This window comes from Henckelia pumila, chromosome 1, assembly GCF_033568475.1.
Source record: "Henckelia pumila isolate YLH828 chromosome 1, ASM3356847v2, whole genome shotgun sequence".
Classification (NCBI taxonomy): Eukaryota; Viridiplantae; Streptophyta; class Magnoliopsida; order Lamiales; family Gesneriaceae; genus Henckelia; species Henckelia pumila.
In genome coordinates, this window is record NC_133120.1 from 165,650,671 (window position 1) to 165,672,179 (window position 21,509).

General features: G+C 36.7%; 1 protein-coding gene across 1 annotated transcript; it reads right to left on the reverse strand.

Moving 5' to 3' along the window:
- Positions 1–1,416: 1,416 nt before the first annotated feature.
- LOC140874383 (uncharacterized) lies at positions 1,417–2,178 on the reverse strand. Its single transcript, XM_073277667.1, has 2 exons — positions 1,985–2,178; positions 1,417–1,783 (listed from the first exon to the last, which is right to left on the reverse strand). Exons 1-2 carry the CDS (start codon positions 2,176–2,178, stop codon positions 1,417–1,419), a joined length of 561 nt encoding a protein of 186 aa, XP_073133768.1.
- Between the last annotated feature and the right edge of the window lie 19,331 nt (positions 2,179–21,509).

The following is a 21,509-nucleotide window of genomic DNA, read 5'->3' on the forward strand; positions in this document are numbered from 1 at the left end:
AACTTTAAAACATTCATTCTGAACGGTGAAGATTGGGTTTGGATCTCTCTAGCATCTCTGATAATTTTTTGTAATTATTTCTTCCAGCTCTTCTCGGTACTTGAATTCCAATCCTTGCATATAAAAAAAAACACCAAAAAAATACGCATAAAACCCGGTCGTTACATCACAATATCCAAGTTAAAACAATGCAAATTAAGTGCATAAATTTCACTTATCAAATTTTTCCAAACTTAGACTTTTTCTAGTCTCGAGCAAAACAATAATGTGTAATACAATCGACCTACAAATTTTATATTCCAAGATTTAATCCACACGTCGGCTAATTTTCTCAAGAGTTCTCGTATGAGTGTGTGTGTGATTTTCCAATCTCATCTACCCATCTAAATTTCGATAAAATCATGCAATCTGTAAGCTTCATAAAATCATTAACTCCGCCCTCAAGTTTCAAAGTACTCTCAACCAAGTTAAACCTTTATTGGACATATCAAAAGGAATTTTTCGGTTAATTTTTAGGCTCAAGCATATTAGCAGGAGATAATTTTCTAGATATGTATCAAAGAAAACAAAAACTCAGGATTCAAGCAAAGGGATTGGACTATATCACATTGGGTAGTATGAGTAGCTAAAAAAATATTATTTGCATTGCATTGCTAGATATTTGTCTTGGCTTCCTTCTACTCTATACATTCTCCATTTTTTTACTTTTATTTTTGGACTAGGATTTCAATCCAATTTTTTTTTTCAAGGCTTCCCCTCACCTTATTTTCTTCGCCATTAAATTTTTTCTTTGAACTTTTTAGCTACTCAATTTTGATTGGTACTTCCATAAATATAGAGTGGCTAAAAAGGCTCAGTTGATTCAAAAACACCTAAATCGTTTTTGTGTTCATAAAAATCTACCTTAATCTCAAGAAAAAAATTACAAGAGTTAAGAATAAAATCCTTTAATCCATATCACAAATCACATAATTATTCTTTAATTGATAGGAGTATCAAAAATCATGACATCGTGCATATGTGAGAGAACTCAAGATTAAATATAACTAACACGAACCTTTTTCACAAAACAAATATATATATTTTCATCATCATAGGCCAACACATTTACACATAATGTCTTTAACTCAAACTAACTCATCAACTAATCTCATCATAAAAAATAATATGAAATAAAAACAACTAAAAAAATAAAAATAAATCAAATAAACAAAAATAGCTTGGGTTTCCTCCCAAAAAGCGCTTAGTTTATAGTCCATTGCCTGACTGTACTCCGATTCTAGCCTGTTTCCACTTTTTTGGAGGTTTTTCCCTTCTCTTTCACCCTCCAAACATACTCAATGATCCTCTTGAACTTGGATTTCTTTTTCTTCTTCTTTTTCTTTGGCACATGTGGATCATTCTCTCTTGGTAAAGCTACTTTAGTCTCAACTTTGCGTAGCTTTCCATCCTTTTTACTTGCTCAATCATAAACACTCTCTCCTTGGATAGATTTCTAGCCTCCTTGAACACACTAAACGTCACCTTCTCACCATCTACATCCATCGTCAGCTCACCTTTCTTGACATCGATCTTGGCTTCAGTAGTATCCAAGAATGGTATCCCCAATATCAATGGAATATTTGCATCTTCCTCCATATCTAGCACCACAAAATCCGCTAGAAAAATACATTTGTTAATTTTTACCAGAACGTCCTTGATAATTTCACGCGGATATGTGAGAGATCTATCGGCTAACTGCAATGTGATTGTCGTGGACTTCACCTCGCCAAGTCCTAAGCTCCTGAAAACAGAAAAAGACATTAAATTAATATTAGCTCCTAGATCACAAAGTGTTTTATTAAAATTAGAAGAACCAATAGTGCAAGAAATCATAAAAATCTCTGGATCTTTTAATTTCTGTGGTAGCTTCTTTTGAAGGATGACACTGCATTCTTCAGTCAAATTCACCATCTCAAAATCGTCCAATTTCAGCTCCATAGACATTACCTCTTTCAAGAATTTTCCATAATTTGGCATTTGCAGCAAAGCATCGGCGAATGGAATATTTATGTGAAGTTTCTTGAAAATCTCAAGAAACTTGGTGAACTGTTCATCCAACTCTTTCTTCTTGAATCTCGGATAAGGAAGCTTCGGCTTAAACATGGGCTTCTGTTCATGTTCACCCTTTGACTCCATAGGCTTTTACTCTAACCAACTTCAGCTTCTTCAACTTTCTTCTCCTTCTCAACTTCAGAGTTAGGTTCATTGACTCCAACTTCTTTTCCACTCCTCAACTCTATGGATTTGCAGTGTTCGATTGGATTCATCTCAGTATTACATGGGTTCTGACCTTCGTTTTGATCTTTCAATGCATTCGCCAGCTGCCCAATTTTTGTTTCCAAATATTTCATAGTAGAACCCATATTACTGATATACATCTCCAAGCTATCAAGACGAGACTCATTCATGACCATTAATTTTCCAGACTTCGGAACAAAAGTACTAACCACATCCTCCAAAGATGGCCTCCCTTCTCCCTTATTTGTATTAAATCCAAAAGGGGGATTCAATACATTCTTATTATTTGCATAAGAAAATTTTCATGGTTACGCAAATCAGGATAATAAGAATTTGGGAAAGGGATACCTCGATATACTCCATAGTCTCTGGTGTTAACGTATTGAGCCTCGTCAGGAGTGTGTGTCGCTTCAGTAGTGATAGCCTTACCGTCCAAATTCCTAGTGCTTATAGCAGCTATCTGTATAGTCAATGCCAAGACCTGAGCAGATAAATAAGTGGGAGGATCCACATCATAAACTCCAGCTGATTGCTTGATGCCAGCTCGTTCAGTCGGCCACTGAGAGCTGTTGATAGTCATTTGTTCTAGAATCTATACGCCTGAGCATGGTCCTTTGCAAATATTGTACCGCCAGCTGCTGAATCCACCGATATACTTGTGGGAGCATTCAATCCATTATAAAATAATTCAATCTGCTCCCAATCCGTAAATTTATGATTTGGGCATCGTCTGAGCAAATCCTTGTAACGCTCCCAAGCCTCTACAATTGTTTAGAATTATGCTGTCGGAATGTGCTTATCTCGATCTTCAGTTGAGTGGACTTAGCAGGTGGAAAATATTTGGCAAGAAACTTCACTGCCATATTTTCCCAAGTAGTAATACTCCAAAGTGGTAATGATTGCAACCAACTCCTTGCCTGAGAGAAAACAAAAAATAAATTCAGTCTAATAATATCCTCATAAACTCTATTCATTTTTACCGTATCAATGATCTCAAAAAACTTCCTCAGATGCAGATAAGGATCAGCCATGGCACTTCCATTGAACTGGTTCTGCTGAACCATGTTGATCAGTGCAGGCTTTAGCTCAAAATTGTTAGCATTGATGGTTCCACGAGTTATTCCAGAATATTGATCGTGTACTACGAGACTGAAGTGATATCTGATTGGCACCAAAAGAGGTGGATTATTCTCAGCCATATCTTTCACTTCTTTTATTCTTAACTTTCTCAAAGCTCTTGCAGTTCATTCAATCTCCGGATCGAAAAGTAAAGAATCAACGCTTTGAGATCTTCGCATAAACTGCAGTTAGAAGAATAAAATCGAATCAGTAACTAAAAATATAGTAAAGAGAACTCTAAATTAAAATCTAGAATAATTGGTAACAAGACTAACATAACTTCAAAAAGAAACTCCACGGCAACGGAGTCAAAAACTTTTTGCGTAATTTCTTGCTCGCAAGCGAACTATTGCCATGTTTTAATAAAGGATGAATAAACTATCGTTCCCACGAGGAGTATTTATGGAAAAATTATAAATTACTTGTAATTAAAATATGCTAACTTTTATCTAGAAAATTAAATAAGAGAATTTGGTTAAACTTAAATAATTAAGAAAAACTAATAAACAAGTCACACATTGAGATAAATATCACTGAGAGAAAAATATTTAGAGGATTTGATTTCACGTAGTTTTGACAACGACTACTTCTAATTAATTTATGCTCATGAATTCCTTTCACCTAATAACCAAGAACACTTACGTATTTCTATTTCCCTCTCTCGAGAAATAAATAGAATTTATCAATTAAATTTTGATTTCAATATCTCTATTAAAAATCTAGGCTTAATGATATGTGATATACAATGTTCTTACACTAGATCTGTTAAAGTTATACGTCTCCCGACCTATGTAAACATTAAAAGTGTATTTCTATTGGTACTATTCAAAATCCCCTCTCCCGAGCATCGATTTCAAATAAATATGACAATTCAATTATTGATTAGGTAATTGAAAAATATTCAATTCTAGAAAACACAATTAAATTTAAGAGAATTCAATCCAATAAAATAAAAAGTTGTCGAAGTTGTCTCTACTAAGCTACATCATCCTCTAGGCTTAAGAATTTTAGTTCATTGTGAAAAATAAACCAAAACAATTCATGTTTAGGAATTTAGACATCAATATCCAAAATTTAAGAAGAAAAGATTAAGAAAAACAAAGCCAAAGTAGTGTCCGCATCCTTTGAATTCTATTTTTTCTCTTCCGAATTCTTCTCCTTCGCGTGCACCTCGTCTCTCTCAATTCTTTCTTCTGTGCATGATCTGCTACTCAAAGTGTGGCTCCTTCCTGATGCGTTTCTGCCCTTCTTGTGCATGTTTTTTTTTTTGCTGATATGCTTGTGGTTCCAGCCCCTTTTATGTTTCCTCCAAGCCCGTCAAACGAAACCCATCAATCGAGTCTTTTAAGTTTCGAAGACTCCCATTTCTTTTTTCTACCCGCAGCACCGCTGCTGCTCTTCCATTTAGCGCATATGCGCTTTTTTTTTGGAACCTCAACTGCTGCTGCTCTTCTTTTCAAGCGCTGCTGCACTTTATGTTCATCAATGTAGCATTGCTGCCCTTGTTCATAGCGCAGATGCGCTGCTGCTTCATGTATCAAGCGCGCGACATTCTTCCAAAAATCATATATCATATTCTAACTTTCGGATTGAGCTAAAATTTTGACAGCAACTTTAAAACATCTTAAACTTCATTCTGAATGGTGAGATCGGATTTGGATCTCTCTAGCATCTCCGGTAATTTTTTGCAAACTTGCGGCTTCGTAATTATTTCTTCCGGCTCTTCTTGGCACTTAACTTCCAATCCTTGCATATCACAAAAACACAAAAATATGCATAAAATCCGCTGGATACATCACAAAATATAAGTTAAAACACATGAAAATTAAGTGCATAAATTGCACTTATCAGAACCATATTTAGATATTAGAACATGAAATTGAAAATCTGGATGCACGGGAAGAGGTCTATTGGAAACAACGCAGTAGAGCAAATTGGTTACAGAATGGAGATCGGGACTCCAGCTATTTCCATGCCCAGGCCAGTGAACGATGTGTCCATAACACAATTCATGTACTTGTCTCTATTCATGGTGATTTTTGTACTACTCGTGATGGAATGTCGGATATTGTGATTGACTATTTTCAAAAGCTTTTTACCTCTAGATCACCTTCAAGAGATGATATGGATGCGGTGTTAAAATGTTTTGAACCTAAAGTAGGTGGCTTTGTGACAACTCATCTTGATGCACCTTTTTCAGATACGGAAGTAAAGCAATCACTTTCTAACATGAACATTGACAAGACGCTGGGCCAGATGGTATGTCTGCATTATTTTTTCAAAATATCTGGCATATTGTGGGAACTGATGTTATTGATGAAGCTAGGTCCTGCTTCTGGTATAAGTACTCAGTCAATATTGGTAAAGAGCAGAGTTGGGGTCATTGACTTCGTGTAGGCTAGGTGGTTAGGAGTTAGTTAGCTCAATTGTGTAACCATTTTTCTTTATTCTTCAAGTTGTATATGTACTGAACAATTCCCTCATGTGATTGTTATTGGAATCTCTTGAATGTTGGCTGCCATGGAGTAGGTATCACATATTAAACCACGTAAAATTCTCGTGTGATCATCTTCTTCATTTCGGTGCACGTTTGTTGTGAGTGATCATGTGAGAATCATTGCATAATTGAAATGATTACACAAGTTTTCACATTCATCAAGCATTCACAAGTGAGTTCATAATCTCGAGAGTTTGATTTCATTATTGGAGTTAAAATTCATAACAAGTGGTATCAAGAGCCTGGGTGTATTCAAGAATGGAGACGACAACGAAATTCGAGATCGAAAAATTCATAGGGACGAATGACTTCAGCCTTTGGCAAATCAAGATGAAGGCTCTATTGGTGCATCAAGGAATCTCATATGCGATAAACAAATAAGCCATATCCAATAGCACTGATTCGAAGATACTAGCAGGAATTGATTCAAAGGCGCATAGTGCGATCATACTATATTGATGAATTTTTGCGATAGGTTGGTAAGGAAGTAATTACAATGGAAGTCTGGAAAAATCTTGAAGGATTGTATCTCAAGAAATCCTTGGTGAATAGATTATATCTCAAGAAGTAACTCTATTTGATCCACGTGGAAGATGGAAAGGATTTGAGGAAACATGTAGATGATTTTAATAAGATCATTATGGATCTTAATAACATAGAGATTAAAATCGATGTGGAAGATCAAGCCATTCTGCTGCTGAGTTCTTTTTCTAATCCGTATGAACACTTTGTTGACACTATGTTATATGGAAAACAAACCTTGACCATGGAAGAAGTTAAATCTTCACTCATGTCCAAGGAGTTGCAGAGGAAACATGTAATTAAGGAAGAAAGTAGTGGATAAGGGTTGATGATCAGAGGCAGGAGTTCTAGCTAGAAGAGATTTCAAAGATGATTCAAGAGGAGAATCAAGATACAACAGGAGTATATCTCACTCAAAGTTCAAAGGCAAGTATAAATGTTTTATTTGTCACAAAGAAGGACATTTAAAAAGGAATTGCCCCGATCGGAACAAGAAATAACAAGAAAGAACAAAAGAAATTGGTGATGCATCAATAACAAGTGATGGATATGAATCATCAGATGTCCTACTAGCTGCCAATACTGAATCCAATGAAAATTGAATCATGGATCCAGGTTGTTCTTTCCATATGATCTCACATCAAAACTTGTTTCACAATTACAAAGAGGTTGAAGGTGGTTCAGTATTGCTTAGAAACAATAAATCTTTCAAATTTGAGGGAATCGGCAACATCAAATTGTTCATTATTATGGTTGTGAAAGATTACTGTTTTCTGTTAGATATATTCCTGAATTGAAAAGGAATCTCATATCAGTTGGAATGCTAGACTCAAATGGTCTACAAGTTAAAATTGAGAATGGAGTCATGAAAGTATTAAAGGGATCCATGGTTATAATGAAGGGAATCAAACAACATGGACTTTATACATTGCAAGGAAGAACTGTAGTTGGATCAGTAGTCTCCACAGCTGATGTGAGTGATAAATTTTAGTTATGGCATCAAAGTGATAAAGTTCAGTTATGGCATCAAAGGCTTGCCCATGTCAGTGAAAGAGGTCTTCAAGAATTGAATAAACAAGGATTCTTACGCAATGATACTATTGGTAAACTTGGTTTCTGTGAAGAATATGTACTTGGGAAGTCCACGGAGTGAAGTTTAAACCTTCAAACATGAAAAAAAAAATTCATCTTGGACTATATTCACTCAGATTTATAGGGGCCTTCAAGAGTACAATCCAGAAGAGGATCAATGTTTTTTATACCCATGATCGATGACTACTCTAGGAAGGTTTGTATCATAATTCTAAGAACCAAAGACCAAGAATGGAAATCATTGGTAGAAACTCAGACATGACAGAAAGTCAAGAAACTTAGAACTGATAATGGCCTTGTGTTTTGCTCAAATAAATTCAATCAGTTCTGTAAAGATGAAGGTATCTCAAGGCATTTGGCAGTGGCAGGAACTCCTCAACAAAATGGACTTGCTATAAGAATGAATATGACCATTCTTGAAAGAGTAAGGTGCATGTTTTCAAATGCATCTCTTCCACCTATATTCTGGGCAGAGGCAACCAAAACAACAGTCTACCTTATCTACAGTTGTCCTTCAACAAAAATAAGCTTTAAAACTCCTCAAGAGACGTGGACTGGGAATGCACCAGATTACTCAAATCTAAAGATTTTTTGTTGCACAGCATATTATCATGTCAGACAAGATAAGATTCAACCAAGAGCTAAGAAATATATCTTTTAACTCTGATGGTGTGAAAGGGTACAGGCTTTGGTGTATAGAACCATATAGTAAAAAGTGCATGATAAGCAGAGATATTATATTTAATGAAGAGGAATTTCCATATAAAAAATCAGATGCAGCAAAGAATAAAACAGGAACTTTTGAGAACAGACTACAGATGGAAATGGATTCTTCAGATAACTGCAGTCAAGAGAAAAGTAAAGAGACACGAGAAACTACATCAAGTGATCAAGATCAAGTCACTAAAGATCAGAATGACTATCAGTTCACAAGGGACAGACCAAGGAGGACTATTAAAGCTCCTCAAAGACTAGGTTATGAAGATCTACTAGCTTATGCCTTTGTGACAACTAGTGATCTTGATGAGGTGGAGCCATTAGATTTTGAAAAAGCAATTAACAACAAGGAAATTTCAAAATGGCTCCAAGCAATAGAAGAAGAAATGTTTTCCTTGGAGAAAAACTGAACTTGGAATCTAGTTGATAAACCTAAAAATCAAAGCTATTTGGTTGAAAATGGATTTTTAAGAAAAAGAAGGAATTTTAGGTTTTGAAGGAGTAAGATACAAAGCAAAGATGGTAGCTAAGGGCTTCACACAAAGAGAAGGAGTGGACTTCAATGAGATTTTTTCACAAGTTATAAAGCAAACATCCATTCATTTGATACTCTCAATGGTTTCTCAAAAGGAATTGGAGCTTGATCAAATGGATTTTAAGACAGATTTCTTGCATGGTGATTTGGAGGAAACTATCTACATGAAACAACCGGATGGTTTTGAACAGGGAAACTCAAACAAGGTGTGCTTGCTAAAGAAGTACATTTATGGTTTGAAGCAGCCCCTCGGCAGTGGTATTTTAGGTTTGACAGCTTCATGGAGAGAGTTGGGTATGAGAGGTCTAAGCATGACACTTGTATGTATTTCAAGAAGGAAGTCTCAGACTGTCCAATATACCTCTTGATTTATGCCGATGATATGCTTATAGCAAGCAATGATAGACTGGAGATAAATGAACTTAAATCAAAATTTAAGGCAGAATTTGAAATGAAAGATATGGGAAGTTATAATAAGATTCTGAGAATTAACATCATTCAAGATAGAAATAACAAAATATTGTTTCTATCTCAAGAGAGTTATGTTATAAATTTGCTTCACGAGTTTGCTATGGCTATTTCACAATCAGTAAGCACTCCCATAGGACAACATTTTAAACTCTCTACCACTCAGACACCAAAGGATGCTAATGAGGTGGAGTATATGAAAAAGGTACCATATGCAAATGTTGTAGGGTTTTTGATGTACTGTAGGGTATGTACAAGACCCAACTTAGCTTATGCAACAAGCATTTTAAGCAAGTTCATGGCAATCCAGGCAAAGAACATTGGCAAGCACTCAAGTGGATCTTAAGATACTTGAATGGATCAAAAGACATAGGACTTTGTTATGGTGGCGAAGACAGAAACTTGAATGTGATTGAGGGATTTGTTGACTCGAATTATGATGGTTGTCTTGATTCAAGAAAGTCACTCTCGGGCTACATATTTACAGCCTATGATGGAGCTATAAGCTAGAGAGCAAACTTACAAAAGGTGGTTGCCTTGTCCACCACAGAGGCATAGTATATGACAACCACGGAAGGAATAAAAGAAGGTATTTGGTTTCATGGCTTCGTTAATGAAATTGGAGTTGCTCAGAGAGAAGTTGTTATTCACTGTGTCAGCCAGAGTGCTTTACACCTTATCATAAATCCAATGTTTCATGATAGATCAAAGCACATTGACATCAGACTTCATTTTATTTGAGAGGTAGTGGCAAAAGGTTCAGTCATGGTAAAAAAGATAGCATCAGAAGATAATCCGACAGATGTGATGACTAAAAGCTTACCATTGTCCAAGTTTCATAGGTTCTTGGATCTCCTAAAGGTAACAAAGCCTTAAATATAAGGGAATGCAGCTAACAAGAGAGGAAGAAGAAGGCAAAACCAAGGTGGAGATTGATGAAGCTTAGTCCTTCTTCTTGTATATGTACTCAGTCAAGATTGGTAAAGAGCAGAGTTGGGGTCATTGACTTGGAGTTGGCTAGCTAGGTGGTTAGGAGTTAGTTAGCTCAACTGTATAACCATTTTTCTTTATTCTTCAAGTTTTATATGTACGGAGCAATTCCATCGTGTGATTGGTATTGGAATCTCTTGAATGTTGGCTGTTGTGGAGTAGGTATCACATACCAAACCACGTAAAATTCTCGTGTGATCATCTTCTTCATTTTGGTGCATGTTTTGTGTGAGTGATCGTGTGAGATTCATTGCATAATTGAAATCATTAGACAAGGTTTCAAATTCATCAAGCATGCATTCGCAAGTGAGTTCATAATCCCTAGAGTTCGATTTCATTCTTGGAGTTAAAATTCATAACAGTTACTAAGGCAGTTCTTCTAGTACTAAATGACGGTATCCCAATAGATGAATGGAACAACACTATTATAAATTTATCGCACTTATCCACAAGGTTAAACAACTTATGCTTAAGAAGGATTTAGACCGATTAGTATAATGTTCGCTACAATATTGTTTCTTGGGCCATTACTAATAGACTCAGGCAGGTTCTCTCAACCATTATCGATGAGACTCAAAGCGTTTTCATTCCAAAAAGGTTGATATCAGATAATGTAATTCTGGATTTTGAAACACTGCATTGGCTATGTAATCGTAAGAAGGGGCCACCAGATATGCCTAACTGAAACTGCACATGAGTAAGGCATACGACCGCATGGAGTGGGATTTTTTTTGCCAGATATCATCGGTCGTTGGGGTTTTCTCTGACTTGTATTCAGCTTACTATGAGATGAATGACCTCAGTTTCCAACTTATATATTCTCCTTGAACTTATATATATCTCGTACTTGTTCTTTGTTGAAGACAGTTTGGTGTTTTTCAGAGAAACTGCGGGAGATTACATGAGTATATATCAAACAATGTTTAAACCACTATGAAAATGCATCGGGACAACTCATAAATTTTTAGAAATTGTCTCTTTCGTTTATCCCCAGTTCCAAGCCCAAGATCATTAATACAGTCAAGGAAATGCTCATGATCCGTGCGATTCAACGACATGTGGTATGTTTGGTTTTACCAACCTACTCGACCAGAAGCAAAATGCTCGAGTTTTGGTACATCGCAGACAAGGTTTCTAAGAAGTTGTGGGAATGGAATACTAAAATATTCTCAATTGGCGGTATGGATTAATCATAAAATTAGTCCTACAGACGATTCTCACATATGCAATGGCTTGTTTTCGCCTACTTAAATCTATTTGCGATTCCCATTGTGATGGATTGCTAAATTTCAGGTGGGGTACGGAGAGTGGGCGTAAACGCATGCATTGGAAATCGTGGGATTCTTTATGCGCACCAAAGGGCATGGGAGTTATAGGTTTTCGAAAGATTAAAGTTTTTAACAAGGCTATGTTGGCTAAACAAAATTGGCAAATTATCTGTGAGCCTAACTCCATTATGGCCCGAGTGCTAAAGGCACAATATTTCAAATTCACGGATATTATGGAAGCCCTTACTGGAAGCAACCCATCCTTCATTTGGTGGTCATTAGTATAAAGCAAAACGTGGATTGAGAAAGACTTATATTAGCGAGTAGGAAATGCCTCAACATTAGTACTTATGTAGACAAATGGATTCCACCTTGGACAATCGTATTACACCCAAAGATAAATCTAGTCAAATGAACTCAAAATTATGTGATTTCATTAGAGATAATGGGAAAAAAAACATTTTTGGTCCTGTAATTTGCACATTTTTCATTTTTGGTCCTGTTAAAAGTAAATTTGCAATTTTAGTCCTGTAACTTGCATTCTTTTTTCATTTTTGGTCCTATTAACATTGAATTCGCATTTTTAGTCCTGTAACTTTCATGATTTTTTTACTTTAAGTACTGTTTACATTGAATTTACAATTTTAGTCCTGTAACTTCCATTTTTTTTCATTTTTAGTCCCGTTTGCATTGAATTTTCATTTTTTAATTTTGTAACTTCCATATATTTTTATTTTTAGTCATATTATCGATGAATTTATATTTTTAATTCAATAAATTTCATACTTTTTTATATTTTTATTCATAATATAATATGATTTACATATTTTAAAGCTTTTAAAATTTAAATGAATTAAATAAAAAAATTCAACTAAAATTATTCAAAAAAACTTTACACTTATAAATATCATCTTATAAAATACATAATATAGATAAAACTATTAATTTAATGTGAATCATGTTTTTTTTTGGGTTTAGTAAAATTACAAATTACTAATCTAAAAATAAAAATTCGCCTTTAATATTACTAAAAATAAAAATTCAATGTTAACAAGACCATTGAATTCACCTTTAATATGATTAAAAATAAAAATAAAATTATATGGTTCGATTTAAAATTATATATATAAAAACTAAACCGAAAAAAATGATTCACATTAGATTAATAGTTTTATTTATATTATGTATTTTATAAGATGATACTTATAAGTATAAAGTTTTTTTGAAGAATTCTAGTAGAATTTTTTTATTTAATTCATTTAAATTTTAAAAGTTTTAAAATATGTAAATAATATATTATAAATAAAAATATAAAAAATTATGAAATTTATTGAATTAAAAATATAAATTCATCGATAATATGAATAAAAAATAAAAATATATGGAAGTTACAAGATTAAAAATTGAAAATTCAATGCAAACGGGACTAAAAATGAAATAGAATGCAAGTTACCGGATTAAAATTGTAAATTCAATGTTAACAGGATTTAAAGTGAAAAAAGCATTAAAGTTACAGGACTAAAAATGTGAATTCAATGTTAATAGGACCAAAAATGAAAAAAGAATGCAAGTTACAGGATTAAAATTACAAATTTACAGTTAACAGGACCAAAAATAAAAAATGTGCAAATTACAGGACCAAAAATGTACTTGTCCCGAGATAATGGCTGGGATAGCCAACTGATCCGAGCCATGCACCTTGCCTAACATTGGGGAATCAATCTTGACAATTCCGCTTCCCGCTCGGGATAGAAAGGACCTCAAATTATTATGATTTGATGAGAAAGGGAAATACTTAGTCCGGGAGGGTTATAGGTTCGAGATTGGATGCTATAATCCGCCGATGCACACTTTATTTGGTATCTTTCCATCCGCCGAAAATCAATATTTTTTGGTGGCGAGTTGCTAAAGATATTATACCTACTAATTGGAAACTATGAGCTCATCACGTTCCAAGAGATGAGGAGTGCCCTCTTTGCAATTCAATTTTATATTCTCCTACGCATGCATTGTTCTACTGCTTGATTATCAAGGCTGAGTGGAATAAGACCTGGGTTCCAAAATATTCTAAAGATGATATGACATGCTAATATTCTGGATAATTCCTTATGGGCTCAACACGAGCTAGAAAGGAGTACTTTTGAATGGTTTGATGTGTAAACTTGGGCATTATGGAAAGAGAGACTCAGATTGATTCACGATGACGATGGAAGTTCAGAACCTCGGAGTACCATTGACTGGTGCCTCACACATCTTCATGAATTTAGGAAAGCATGACTTCTTGGCCCAAATCAAACATGATCAAGATTGGAAGTGAGCCAATGAGTTTGGAAACCACCGTCATTGATGATGGAGGTTGATGTAGCCAAAAATCACGTGTACTCGACACGTTGCTTCCGCAAAGTTCGGAGTATCAATAAGTCCTTGTACGTTCCCTCGGAAGATCTTCAGTGGGTTGTTCCTACGTCACAAAACAAAGTCAAAGGAGCCGGGAGGGTTCCCGACGAAGGCACTCCGACGCTCAAGTCATCGATTACTCAAAGAATAATAATAGAGAATAGAGCGATATAGTGCTTAAGAAAGTGTGTACCTTAATAATGAGGTGACTTGAGCTATTTATAGATATTCGGAGAGTTTCACGGGCTTGAGCCTCTTATGGGCTTTTGTAGAATTCAGGGTCTGCTTGAATTAAATATATATAATATTTAAATAAGCTTGGGCCTCAAAAATATTTGGAGTGGATCTTCATGATTGGGCTCAGGCCCAGTTGAATTTTTAGGTGTAACCTATCATAGGCCCCCCACTCTCGGGCATGCCGCGTGTGTGGAGAGGTCCGAGAGTAGAATTTTTACCGGAGTATTGCCAGAAATTTAGTTGCCGAGAACGAATATTGTTTGCCACTGCGAAAATTACGGGGATCAACCTTCCCGGTCAGGTCGCGGGGAATTAAAACGTAGTAGGACTGTGATACCGTGGAATTAAAATCCTGGTAGAATAATAATAATCACCATGTAATTGGATAGAATTAAAATCCTACTAGAATATTAATTGTAGAATCTCAGTAGAACTCTATCAGCTACGGCTATTATAAATTCAGCACCGCAGTATAGCTTTCATCTCAACTTACTAACTCAATTTAATTGTTAAATTTTTGGTGCAGTGTTTGCTTTAGCTGTTGGAAAACGCGGTGTTCAGATCAATTATGATTGATACCCAGTGCAGCGGAAGTTTAAAATTTTTGTATGGAACGATTCCATAATGGGTATCAACCTTACGATTAAATTGTGTGTGTAAAAATCAAATAACAATTATAAAATTTTTACCTGTAATCTCGAATCGAGATTTTGGACACCAACAGATTTCTCTGCTCTTGTTGTATATCCCTGGAACTGATGGACGAACTGTTCTTCAATCAGGTCCACGAACAGAGATTTAATCCCTCTGATAGATTGCACTAGAAAATCTATCAGAAGTTTTCTACGAAGAGATTAACGAATTTGATTCGTTAAACCAGACTGTAATTCAAAATCACAGGCTGGATTTTTCTCGAGTAGAGGGAGAGAGGGGGGACGGCCACCTTTAAAAATTAGACTAGGGTTTTCGAAAAATCCTTGTGACCTGTTGTGTGTAATTTCTGTACTGCAATAACTTATTTATAATGCAGGCCACTAACAGCTTAGGGCCCATTAGTCATAAGTTCAAGCCCCACAAGCAAAGCCCGCATGTTCAGAAATTAATATAAAATTCATCGTGACTCCGATTGATAAACCGATTTCACCAATGTGCACAGAAACCATTTCTGCACCTTTTAAAGTCAAGATAAATTTTTCTAAATCCGAATTCAGTGATTTCCAAAAATGGCCATCCCTATGTCATTTTAGGAAATCTTACTCCTCTACTCTTAAATAAGAAGTCCAACTTCTTCGTTCATTAAATTTAACTCTTTAAATTTAACTATCTCAACGGGGATTAAAAATCCATTACACTGTGTGACCCTCAATGGTTCAGTGATACAGCTAGCCGTGGGCTCACAACTCCTTGTGACTCGGAACAACAATTTCCGACTTGCCCATCGAATCATGGTATGAGCGCCTAGCAACATCGCCCCATGATTCCCTAGGTATCACTGATAGTGCCTACAAGAACCAGTAGATTTTGGTTAGCATACAGTACGGTCCCTTCATCCATATATCCCGATCGAATCAACAACCATTGGTATATCGAGAGTCGCTCGAGATTCGATAACTATGCAATGCATCTTGAAGATCAAATAGTGACATCGCATGTGCTACTAAGAAACCATTTCTTAAATCACATCATGTACTCTGGCCAGAGATTCGTCACACTAATATCTCCTCAGATCGCATAGGATATCCACACTCGCAAGTATGTGGTGAATCCTTGACAACAAAACATCGACTCCTATATGTGTTGTAACTGTACCCAATCCCGACACCTGATGACCCCAATAGAGTCGGTAAACGAGTCAAAGCACAGTACTAGCATATAGAGTCTCAATGATGTCTCAAGTAGTAAGGACTAATGGTGTACAACCAAAACCGCGGACTATATCCACTCGATAAGTGATAACCACTTGGAAAGTCCGGATAGGGTAGTTCGATCATTCATCATATGAATATCCATTTTCATGCTTCGAACATCTCTATGTTCCTTACCAATGAAACGTGGTACTCTGCATCGCAAATGCTAGTCTCAAACTCGAGCGATCCTTATCCTTATTATCGGACGGCTCAATCGACTAGGAACAGTTTAGAATATACAGTGACTATAAGATGTGTTTCATGATAGACATCTCCATGTTCTACCACATCTTACATACACTATAGTATATTCAAGGTCTTTATCAAAACAACAATAGTATATCACAATATCACAATATGAAGAAAGACAAAGTCATTGCCATTAATAAAAATGTAAATTATATTAAACAAAAGATTGTTTATACAAAGAGTCATCAAAGCCCTTAGCCACAAGTTGGCTCACCGGGCACCCACTCTTTCAATCTCCCACTTGCCCTAAAGCCAACTAGTCATACTACGTAGACCCATTGCTTCGCGATGTTTGTCAAATAATGGTCCTGGCAAGGGCTTAGTAAGTGGATCAGCGATATTGTCTGCAGAGGCCACTCTTTCGACAGTGATGTCTCCTCTTTCTACAATCTCCCGGATGATGTGGTATTTCCTCAGTACGTGTTTGGATCTTTGATGAGACCTTGGTTCCTTTGCCTGAGCAACGGCACCCGTGTTGTCACAGTACACCAGGACTGGACCAACAACTTCAGGAATGACGCCCAACTCTTGGACGAAATTCCTCATCCAAACGGCCTCTTTAGCAGCAGCTGATGCTGCAATGTATTCAGCTTCAGTGGTGGAATCCGCTGTGGTGTCCTGCTTGGAACTCTTCCAAGAGACAGCACCGCCATTGAGCATGAACACAAATCCAGAGGTTGACTTCGAGTCATCCACGTCACTTTGGAAGCTAGAGTCGGTATAGCCTTCCAATTTTAGTTCTCTTCCTCCATATACCATGAACATATTCTTAGTCCTTCGTAAGTACTTAAGAATGTCCTTCACGGCTTTCCAATGTATTTGACCGGGATTAGCTTGATATCTGCTCGTGACACTCAGAGCAAATGCTACATCCGGTCTGGTAGATATCATCCCATACATGATACTACCTATGGCTGACGCATATGGTACATGTGTCATTTTCTCTATCTCTTCATCCGTCTTGGGACACATAGACTTGGATAGAGAAACTCCATGACACATGGGTAGATGTCCTCTCTTGGACCCATCCATTGAAAACCGTTTCAATATGGTGTCGATGTAGGTTGATTGAGTGAGTCCTATCATTCTCTTAGATCTATCTCTATAGATCTGTATCCCAAGAATATAGGATGCCTCACCCAAATCCTTCATCGAGAATCTACCTGATAACCATATCTTTGTTGACTGCAACATCCCTACATCATTCCCAATGAGTAGGATGTCATCAACATAAAGTACTAAGAATGTCACAGCATCCTTAACTACTTTCTTGTACACGCATGGTTCCTCCGGATTCTTGATGAAACCAAAATCTTTTATTGTTTCATCAAATTTTTGGTTCCAACTTCTTGATGCTTGTTTTAGACCATAAATTGATCTCTGAAGCTTGCATACCTTATGCTCGCTTCCCATGGATGTGAACCCCTCAGGCTGCTTCATATAGATCTCTTACTTAATGTCTCCATTAAGAAAAGCAGTCTTCACATCCATTTGCCATATCTCATAGTCATACCATGCAGCTATGGCAATAAGGATTCTTATGGACTTGAACATTGCAACTGGTGAAAAGGTTTCATCATAGTCAATTCCTTGTCTTTGAGTATAACCTTTCGCCACCAATCGCGCCTTGTAGGTCAATACCTTACCATCAGGCCCAAGCTTTCTCTTGTAGATCCATTTACACCCTATTGGAACAATTCCATCGGGAGGATCTACTAAAGACCAAACTTGGTTTGTATGCATCGAATCTATTTCCGACTGCATAGCTTCAAGCCATAAATTTGAATCCGCATCAGAAATTGCTTCCTTGAAGTTTCTTGGATCACATCCAACATCGGGTTCATCTTGATCCCCTTCAAGAAGAAGACCATATCGAATAGGAGGTCTAGAAGTCCTCTCGGATCTTCTAGGTACAGGCGTGTCCAGCAATGGTTCCTGAGGTGTAGGATCGTTATTTTGTATTTCGGGTTCTTCTCGAATTTCTTCGAGTTCCATCATCTCGCCTTTCTTATCCAATAAGAACTCCTTCTCCAAGAAGGTGGCATTCCTTGAAACAAACACCTTTGTTTCAGCAGGATAATAGAAATAATATCCGATTGAATTCTTCGGATACCCTACAAAATAACATAAGCTGGATCGACTATCCAACTTATCTCCCACTGTCCGCTTCACGTAAGCAGGACATCCCCAAATCCCCAAGTACGAATACTTAGGAGCTTTGTCATTCCATAACTCGTATGGTGTTTTGTCCACTGCTTTAGTGTGGACGTTGTTCAACAACAATACCGCCGTTTCAAGCGCATAGCCCCAAAACGAAGGTGGAAGCTCAGTGAAGCTCATCATGGATCGAACCATGTCCAACAAAGTTCAATTACGACGCTCCGATACACCATTAAGCTGTGGTGTCATAGGAGGAGTCCACTGAGAGAGAATCCCATTCTCTTTTAGATAGTCCAAAAACTCGGTACTCAAGTATTCTCCACCTCGATCCGATCGAAGTGCTTTAATACTTTTACCTAGCTTGTTTTCTACTTCAGCCTTGAATTCTTTGAACTTTTCAAATGCTTCAGACTTATATTTCATTAAATATAAATACCCATACCTTGAATAATCATCAGTAAAGGTAATGAAGTAGGTGTGGCCATATTGAGTCCCAACTCTAAATGGACCACAAACATCTGTATGGATCAAATCCAACAGATTTTGACTACGCTCAGGTTTCCCCTTAAAAGGAGATTTAGTCATTTTTCCTTTTAGGCAGGATTCACAAGTAGGTAGAGAGTTAATATCAGACATATCAAACATGCCCTCTCCCACTAGCTTGTTCATCCTCCTTGAGGAAATATGACCTAGCCTAGCGTGCCAAAGGTTTGCCGGGTTTTGGCTATCGATTTTCCTTTTGTTTGTTGTTGTCGGTTTATCAACATAATTTATTGGAACGTCTTTTAGTTTTAAGTTGTATAGATCGTTTTCAAGTTGTCCATTTCCAATGAAACATTCATTCTTGTAAATATTGCAAATCTCATTCACAAAATTGCAAGAATAACCATCTCTATCAAGCATAGAAACAAAAATAATGTTTTTAATCAAATCCGGAACAAATAAAACATCTCTTAAAAGTAACTTAAAACCGTTCTGCAAAATTAAATAAACATCTCCCACGGCTTTTGCTTCAACTCTGGAACCATTTCCGAGCCTCAGCTGGGTCTCACCCATCCTAAGCCTGCGACTTCTTGTCATCACCTGCAAATCATTGCAAATGTGAGATCCACATCCGGTATCCAATACCCAAGAAGTAGTATTAAGTGAAACATTTATTTCAATATAGAACATACCCTTTGCAGTTCGCAACTGCTCTAGATATTCCTTGCAGTTACGCTTCCAATGACCGGGCTTCTTACAGTAATGGCAAACATCCTTGGATTTTTCCATGTTTGAAGCCTTTGTCTTGTACTTCTTCTCGGGTTCGATTTTCTTGGGTGGGGCAGAACGTTTCTTACCCTTCGTACTTGGCCCCTTCTTAGCAGAAGAAGAGGAGCCCACCAAGAAAGCCGGTTTATCCTTCTTTAATGTGGATTCATATGTCACAAGCTTATTGACCATCTCTTCAAGGGAGGCCTCTATCTTGTTCATATTGAAATTTACCACAAATCCGTCAAACGAAGAAGGAAGAGACAGAAGTAGTAAGTCCACGTTGAGTTCATGCTCCAACACCAAATCAAGGGTTACCAACTTCTGTATGAGCCAAATCACTCGTACCCCATGATCACGGACCGAAGTTCCTTCACGCATACGACACGTCATTAGCTCCTTTACAGTAGAGAACCTTTCAGCCCTCGATTGAGCCCCAAAAAGTTCCTTGAGTTGAACGTGAATGTCAGCAGCATTCACGGTGTCCTCAAATCGCCTCTGGAGTTCATCAGACATCGAGGCTTGCATATAGCATTTGGTCTTGATATCATGGTCCCACCATGTATCAAGCTTGGCTAACTCCTCCGGACTTACGTCAGCTGGTGCTTCCTTCGGAGGAGATTTCTCTAACACGTAGAGCATCTTCTCCGAAGTCAAGACAATCTTCAACTTACGGAACCATTCCGTATAGTTTGCGCCAGTCAACTTATTTTGTTCGAGGATCGAGAAAAGTGGATTACACGAATTCATCTTATGAAATACTGAAAAGAAACAGACAAATATCAGTGATTGTTTAAGCAATTTACTAAGACATAAAATAGGCGAAATTTATTTTATGAATCTCACTCCCACTATTTTAACGATTTCACTACCCTTTAGTGAAAACGGAAAACTGTTTTTCTTAGTGAGAACATGGAGTCCAATTGACAAACTTATAGTCCTGAATAATATCAGCCAACCATAATTTTCAAAAGGTAGAGCCCAATTGCTTCCAAAGCAACCTCCATATTTTTACCTCATGTCCAATAAGGGCCCAATAATATGACGTCGTTTATTGTGACATGTCAAGATGACCCATCAATATTAAGTTGTGATGGACGGTCGCCATGTGGATCCCCCAATAATATGAGCCGATCCCATGGGAGTTCCACCCAACTTACAACATGTGTCGATCCAATGTACAGCTTTTCGATGAACGGGCCCCCCCAATAATATGAGTCGGACCGTATCCGCGGGTAGCATCTCATACATTGATCGTTGATGGAAGGTAGGAACATTTAAACAAATTTAAATTTCCTTTATTTATCTTGATATCAATTTTAAATCATATTTAAAATGAGGGATTTTTAATTATAAAAATTTGTCTCATCATTTTTAAAATTTTGTATGCTTGTCAGATTCACACAATTATGTCTAAAACATGCATACAACTATAATATCACATATTATATAGGATGATCGATTCCATTTCTAATCGACCCGTGGTTGCCAATCACGAGTCTTAGTCCAATCCTAGGTAATATGCAGTATGCAATGCAATCCTATTACATTTGCTTCCAATTTACATTTTTTCTGTCTTTATTGTCTGCTGGGCCCACCTCCATCTTCATATCTTGATCTCCCACTAAATCTAATGTATTTACAATAGATAACAATGACAAGTAGGGGATACATTTTTAAGGGGTGGGAACGGGCCATAAACCAAGCCCACTTTTATTACATATGACATTCATATTGGGCCATAAACCAGGCCCATTAATAAAACCAACAACAATAAAACAAATGTAAATTCCTAACATACACCTATAAAATTGGTCATG